Source organism: Mercurialis annua, linkage group LG7 (assembly GCF_937616625.2).
Source record: "Mercurialis annua linkage group LG7, ddMerAnnu1.2, whole genome shotgun sequence".
Classification (NCBI taxonomy): domain Eukaryota; kingdom Viridiplantae; phylum Streptophyta; class Magnoliopsida; order Malpighiales; family Euphorbiaceae; genus Mercurialis; species Mercurialis annua.
Window position 1 is genome coordinate 35,420,967 of NC_065576.1, and position 7,314 is coordinate 35,428,280.

Sequence of the window (7,314 nt, forward strand, 5' to 3'; positions counted from 1 at the left end):
AAATTTCACACTTTAACATTTATTGTCCAGTAGTCGTTACGAATCCAACAATCACTATTTTATTAGAGGCATTCTTTGGCTAGCTATGACTTTGACTAGGTGTTCTATCTTTTATGTGTCCATTTTATTTTTAAATAATATCTAATTGAAAAAAGGATCAACACGGCCTTCAAACTCATATCTCAGGATGAAATATATACATTTAACTGTTTGGACTAAAAAGATTCCAAAAATTGTGTTTTGGAATCAAATAAGTTATTTTAGTCAATTAGACTCCAAAATTTGGATCTCGGTAGGAATATAAATGAATCGAGATTCTCATTCGGCTAGATAAGAGCTCGGTTCGTATTCGTTCGCATTACAAACAAACCGAGCTCGAACTTGATTTTACGTCCATGTATTTAAATGAGCTAAACATGAACATAGTGATGTTCGACTCGTTCATGTTCATGAACAGCTCATTTAAATGTTCGTGAACGAGTTCGATTAAGAGTTCGTGAGGGAGCTCGAATAGGAGCTCGAAAAACAATTCATGAACTAGTTCGTATAGGAACCCGATAACAAATTCGGGAACTAGCTACTTGTATTTAAATTAAATACATACTTTGTTCTTTTAATATGTTAAAACTATATTAGTTTAAACAAAATAATGTAGTTTTGAAAAATATACAACAAAATTACATAGTTTCGTTCATATTTGTATTCCTTCGCATAGCTGAATTAAATGAACGAACTCTTAAATGAGCTCGTTTAGTACCCTCACGAGCTCGTTTGCGAACCCGCTGTGAACTTTGTTAATTTAGCAGTTAAACGAACAAATACGAGCTGCATACAGATCGAACATAAACACATAAATTTGAATTAAACCGCATGAACACCTTACAAAGCTCTAGTGAACATGAACGAAACGTGAATACCCTCCGTTCATATAACGAGCCGAACATGAATATCTCAAAACTCAATTCGCCTCAGTTCATTTGTACCTCTAAATCTCATAGTCAAATAAATCCACATTTGAGATATACAATTTCGGGATTATTTGACCTAAATTAAGAGAATTTGACGACTTAATTGACTTTTAAAAATGACTTATTTGACCCACAAAAATAAAATGTCTAATTCACCTAAAAAAATTAAAATGTATTTATTTAATTTTAAAACACAAATTTAAAAGTCGAGTTCACTCTCTATTCATATCTATTTAAAATTTCAATTTTTTCTACTAATTGCTCTTGTGACTTACCCAATTTTCATTTGTCTATCTTATTCTTATCTTCTAACCTCTAATTTCACAATACGGAAGTGCGGTCCAAAATGCTTTCTAAAACTTCCCCACATGGCATCTAATTTAGCGTCTCCCGCCTCCTCTCTATAAAAAAAGAAAAAATCAACAAATACATAAAGTTTTATCTATTTTTATTTATAAACTAAATTAAATCATAAAAATGTACGATCATAAAAAAAATTAAAAAGATAAAGTTTCTTATTTTCTTTATGTTTTCTCATGAATAAACTAACATTAAAAAAATGGCTAGATTGTTCATTCTGCATTTCCAAGTCACAGGTTCAATTCAGAATTCGACAAATAGTTATCTCAGCTGTTTTGAAAAATACAGATTTAATAGTACTATTAACAACTAATTCTGATAACCATATTTCTACTGAAAAACATAGATTGCCCCCCAATTATTTTTCTTTCTGAAATAATTATAAAAAAATTTGGTCATAAACTACATTCGGCATCTGAATTTATAAAATATTTACAAAACTTTCTATTTTTATCTATTACTCCCTCCGTCCCGTTTAAAAAGGGACGTATCCTATTTTTATTTGTCCCATTTAAGAAGGCCATATCGTGTTTTTTGTGCCAATTTTTATTGAATTCCCACTTTTATCCCTTTAGTTATTTCATTATGCATTAAATGCAACCCAATTTACAATACATGTATTCTATTATTAGGAAAAACTATGCTAGTTAATAAGGGTAGACATGACAACATATAATATGGTCTTATTTTATTAATCTTTGTACAAAACTCATTTGTCCTTTTTTAAACGGGACGGAGGGAGTACTTATTTATCATAAATACAATATAAATACATTATAAATATAGTTACACCATACTGCTCCTCAGGCGAGGAACAGTCGGGTGCTCCTCATCAGGCGAGGAGCAAGCTGCTCCTCGCCTGACGAGCGACAGTTCCGAGGAGCTGCTGCTCCTCCCCTGAAAAGAGGAGCAGAAAAAAAAATTAAAAATTCGTCGGATTTCAGTAACGGGATCGTAAATCAGATGAGTACGGTAGTGGGTTGAAATTTATTTATTTAATAAATATTTTAAAAAACAATTAAATTTTTGAATTTATTTAAACATTTTTAAACTTAAAGAACTTGTTTGTATTTTTTTTAAACAGAAAACATATGATATAACCCTTTTATTTAATTATTTTTAGTGTTTTCATCCTTAAATTAATTAATTTGTTAAATTTTTAAAAAATTGGGATAGAGTTGAAATTTAAAAATCCGAAATATGGTACAATTGAAAATATTCCTACGTCGGGGTATAAATAAAAAAGTTACAACGTGTAGGGTTTAAGTAATAATGACAAAAATATCTTTTCTCAGAAATCCTTATCCATATCATTTTGTACTCATAAACTTCTATTTATTAGCTTCACTAATTTTGATTCTTTTATCTCCATTCCATCACACACTCTAAATAAACTCATACTGATTCCGATTCAATTTCTCAACTCCAATTCTTGGTTTGATGGGCTATAGCTGTTCTTCAACCCAAACAAATTTTTCTCTTCACATACCATCTCCGGCGAAGTCTATTCACTTCCCGCATCTTGCTCCTTCACATATTACCTTAAATTTCGCCAATCGGAGAAAAGCGCCGCCTCCTCCGACGGCGTTGTTTGTGGTGGCTAGAGCAGGTTTTAGTCACTGTGAACCTAGCAGTAGTAGTAGCAGTAGCTTGAATACGCCGCTGGAGCCGTGCTCGGCGGCGGGGAAGTTTTTGAGTAGCGTGTTTCAGAATCAGAGAGAGTTATTTGATGTAGCAGTTGCTGAGGAGTTGAAGTTGTTGGCGGATGATCGAAACGGTGCCGTTTCTCGTATGTTACTTAGCTCTCGCTCTGATGAAGCCTTCCTTCATAGGTTAGTTTAGTTGGATATTCTTTCAATTTAATTATTTTATTTTGTTACTCGCATAATATTTATTAATACTAATTTTAATAATGAACTTTAAGATTTAATCAACGTGTCCTGTTTCGGTAACGTTTCATACACTATTAGCAGTATAAATTACGTATAGGTATAGTGTTTAATTTTGATTAATTATGGTAAACACTGTTAATTTAGATGCTAATTTGATAATTTCAAGCATTGAGTTGGATCAAATTGTTTGTTGTATTAGCTACTTAAGATCATGATATAAGTGATTATATAACTAAACAGAAACAATTATTAGCTATTGATGTGGATGATGTAATTGCAGTAGATTTAGAGTGATGTATAATGTTGAATAGCTTAATGTCAATATGATATTTATTGTTAACGGTGGAGTTTTGATGTATTGAACCGTAGATTAATTTGTTATTTCTAATTATACATTTGCTCGTATCTATCGTTCCTCATCAAGTATGTAGCCCGGCATAGTTCAAGATAATCAATCGGGTTGCCTGCGTAATGGGAAAGCAGTTGAATAGTCGGGTGATCCTTGTAAACAGCGCCTTTTACGCCATGAAACTAGGCTATACTGCAACAGCCGTAATCAATTAAGTAGTGGGTGGTCTCGTCTTTGTGGCTGTTCTGCGATTATAAAGATACGACAGATGAACACTGTAGATTCATATGGTAGGATAGTTTTATACCTGGAAGCATTGTTCCAATCATATTTTCTGAACTAATTTGATGATATTTTTGAATACCAGGAGAATTGCTCAACTGAAAGAACAGGAGTGCCAAATAGCAGTGGAGGATGTTATGTACCTGTTAATATTTTCCAAATTCTCCGAGATTAAAGTTCCTCTGGTTCCAAAGCTCTCTAGATGCATTTACAACAGCAGACTTGAGATAGGACCTTCAAAGGACTGGGAGCTGGAGTCTATACATAGCTGTGAGGTTTTAGAGATGATAAGGGAACATGTCTGTACCGTAATTGGTTTAAGAGCAAATTGTAGTGTCACAGACAGCTGGGCGACGACTGAGATCCAACGACTCCAGCTTGGTCGTGTGTATGCAGCCTCAATGTTGTACGGTTACTTCTTGAAGTCAGCCTCCTCGAGGCATTATCTGGATACATGTCTAGCTGAGCTATGCGATGATGTTCATCTCAGTTGTAGAACTGACCGTCAGTATGCAGAGTCATTATCTCAGGGACCAACAAATCACGTGTTTGGTGGCGTAAGCAATATGCAATCCGCTTCGACTGGTCTAGGGTCAAATAACCAGGTCCGGAAATGTGAAAATCTGAGATGCTATGTGATGGGGTTTGATGCTGAAACATTGAAGAGGTGTGCAAAACTAAAATCCAAAGAAGCTAAACATCTGATTGGGAAGCATACTCGTGCGCTTTTTGGGGATGACGAGACTGGTTTGCTGGAAGATGATGAGGTTATTTTGACATCTTTTTCTAGCCTTAAGAGATTAGTTTTAGAAGCAGTTGCTTTCGGTTCTTTCCTCTGGGACGCAGAAGATTACGTCGACTCTGTTTTCAAGCTTAGTGAACATGAATAGGGGATAGACATTTGACAAGAAAGACATTGCAATTGAGTTCCACTCATCTGTACATATGAGTATGAGTTTTCTTTTTCATAGTTCATTGTATAAAATACAGTTAAACCAAGTAATATATACAGCCTCTGAAGTGTTAGTGTGAACTTCTGTTTATAGCATGGAGTGTTGATACTAGTTTCAATTAACAAATTATTGTCTTGATTTCCTATTTAGAAAACTCGATAACTAATCACTGAATCAGCTGCCGTATGTTGCAAGTAAATTTATCGAATACAACGCTTCTGCGTTTTACTTTTATTTTTACTTTCGGAAATTATTTTGAAATTTTAAAACTTGTATTTACAAAAAAATATTTTCCGGCTGTTTTATTTTTGCGTACGACATAGGAGTTTAGGATCAAATGCTGAAGTTGGTCTACTCATAAAAACCAGAAGTCTTACTATATAATTAAACAACTGCAAATGAAGTCTTCCTTAGTTTATATATTACATTTGTTTAACTAATCTAATTTAAAAAAACCCTAAAATTGGTTTTCTTAAATTTCTTAGAAGATATGATGAGTAAAGACAACAACTACCCTGTATCATTCTACACGCTAAACAGATCATCTACAAGAAATTCAACGGTTCCAACTATATTAACTAATCTCTCAAACCATCATATTGCCTTTGAAAACTTCTATATTCTTTACCTTTCTTCTCAAGTTATCTTCCCATTCAAAAACAAAAATGATAATTATTCTTGTGAAGTTGATTTGCTTTGCTATAAACACAGCATCAAATCTCGTTTCGCGCTTAATCTTTAACGTTATAGCTCATCTACTGGTGTTGATCATCCAAGGATTACGAGTACCCGGCCAAGCTGCAAATGGTGCATTACAACAAGTTGCAGAAGCTATAAAAACATGTTTTGAATATATGTGGGAGATGGTAATGGAGTTGATAAGTAGTATATTATCAAGCGGTTTCGATCTTCTGATAGATATTATTACAGGGTCTGCTTCTGTTACAGGATCTGCTGTTGGTAGTTTGGTAGAAATGACAAGAACTTCTCTTGATGGGATGGTAAAAGATTATTTACCTCAACTTGCTGAGCAATTTTCAGAATTGGTTTCTACTGTGGTGACAAATTTGTGGGAGAATTACAAGGATGCTATTGGTTATATCACTGAAAATGCTTGATCTTAAAATTTGCATTGTAGTGTAAAAAATTAATGTCTTTTTGAATGATTTGGTTATGAATTTTGCATGTTAGATTATGATTTTCTTCAAATTTATTCATTACTTAATGATCTACATGTTTTAGAGGATGATGTTAAGCTGGATAATTTAAGTTTGGGTTGGTAACCATCACCACATTTTCTTTTAATTTGATAGTATTATCATTGACCATGGCTAAATAGGTTCTTTTGTTCAAATAATTACTCATAATTCCATTTAATTTTGTTGTTTTGTTTTTCAAATAAGTTGTATCGATCGATCCGTTAAACTTAAAACTTGCGACAAATCTATCAAATCCTCATTTTAAATCTATTTTCGATCTTTATTTTAAATACACATAATCCTTTTAAATTGAAATGAAAGACCAATTGTACAAAATGGTCATTCATGCAATCAGAATTAAATCATATACTATAAAACTAAATTTCAAAAATAGATTAAAATAAAGATGATATATTTATCATAAATTTTAAGGTTAACGGATCAAATTATCCCAAATAAATTTTAAAAATATATTCTTCATTTTGGTTAAAAATATGAATAAATAAAATACTTCTGTCAAAGTTTATATCATATATAATCACGTTAGTAAATAATTAAAGGAAATTTGGTCGACAGTCACTAATTATATTTTTAATGTTCCTATATTTCTCTAAATACTATTTTTTTTTCTATTGGTTTCTTTTTTAATTTTCTGATTATGTCACTGATGGTAACTCTACGACCGTTGAAAATATAAACTGAGTTGACTTTATCTTAATGGTCATTTAATTAGCAAACATATAGTTCGAGCAGGGTGTTTCATCAATGATTAAGTCAAGGATTAAGTACTTAACTAAAATTGGGGGCTTAATGTAGTTTTTTTCCACATCAAAAGAGATTAAATATTTGTGGGTAGATTAAATTAATTGCAAGCTTAAGGCAGTTATCCTCCGTCCTGAGGTGCACGCCAAGGGATTCAATCAAGTATTATTGGAATTTGAGAGTTGCTTCTAAGAAATTGAATTACTATTAGAATTTGAGAGTTGCTTCTAAGAAATTTATTCTTGTAAAATTCATGCAACTGAAAGAGATTGTTACCAACTTACTTATGAATATACAAACTCCAAGCCGTTTTGTGTACTGCGATTATTTTTAGTATGGAATGAGCCGAAGCCGTGCTCTCTCCTTGGTTAGAATTGATCAAAAATACAAGTTCGGTTTTTCTTTAAAAAATTCATTTGAACTCCGTCCTGGTTAGAGTGGCAAATTTCTTTAAGAAAAAAATTCTAATTGAAGTTAGTAGGAATAAATTTTGTTATTAGATAAACTAAACGGCAGATTAGTAATGAACTAGTGACTAATTAGCGAATG

General features: G+C 32.4%; 1 protein-coding gene across 1 annotated transcript; it reads left to right on the forward strand.

Annotated features, from left to right (window-relative positions):
• The first annotated feature begins 2,664 nt into the window (after nt 1-2,664).
• LOC126656266 (UV-B-induced protein At3g17800, chloroplastic) lies at nt 2,665-4,884 on the forward strand. The gene is made up of 2 exons (XM_050350785.2): nt 2,665-3,160; nt 3,937-4,884. The coding sequence occupies exons 1-2, from the start codon at nt 2,769-2,771 to the stop codon at nt 4,739-4,741; spliced, it is 1,197 nt and encodes a 398-aa protein (XP_050206742.1). The 5' UTR covers nt 2,665-2,768; the 3' UTR covers nt 4,742-4,884.
• Nucleotides 4,885-7,314: the final 2,430 nt, after the last annotated feature.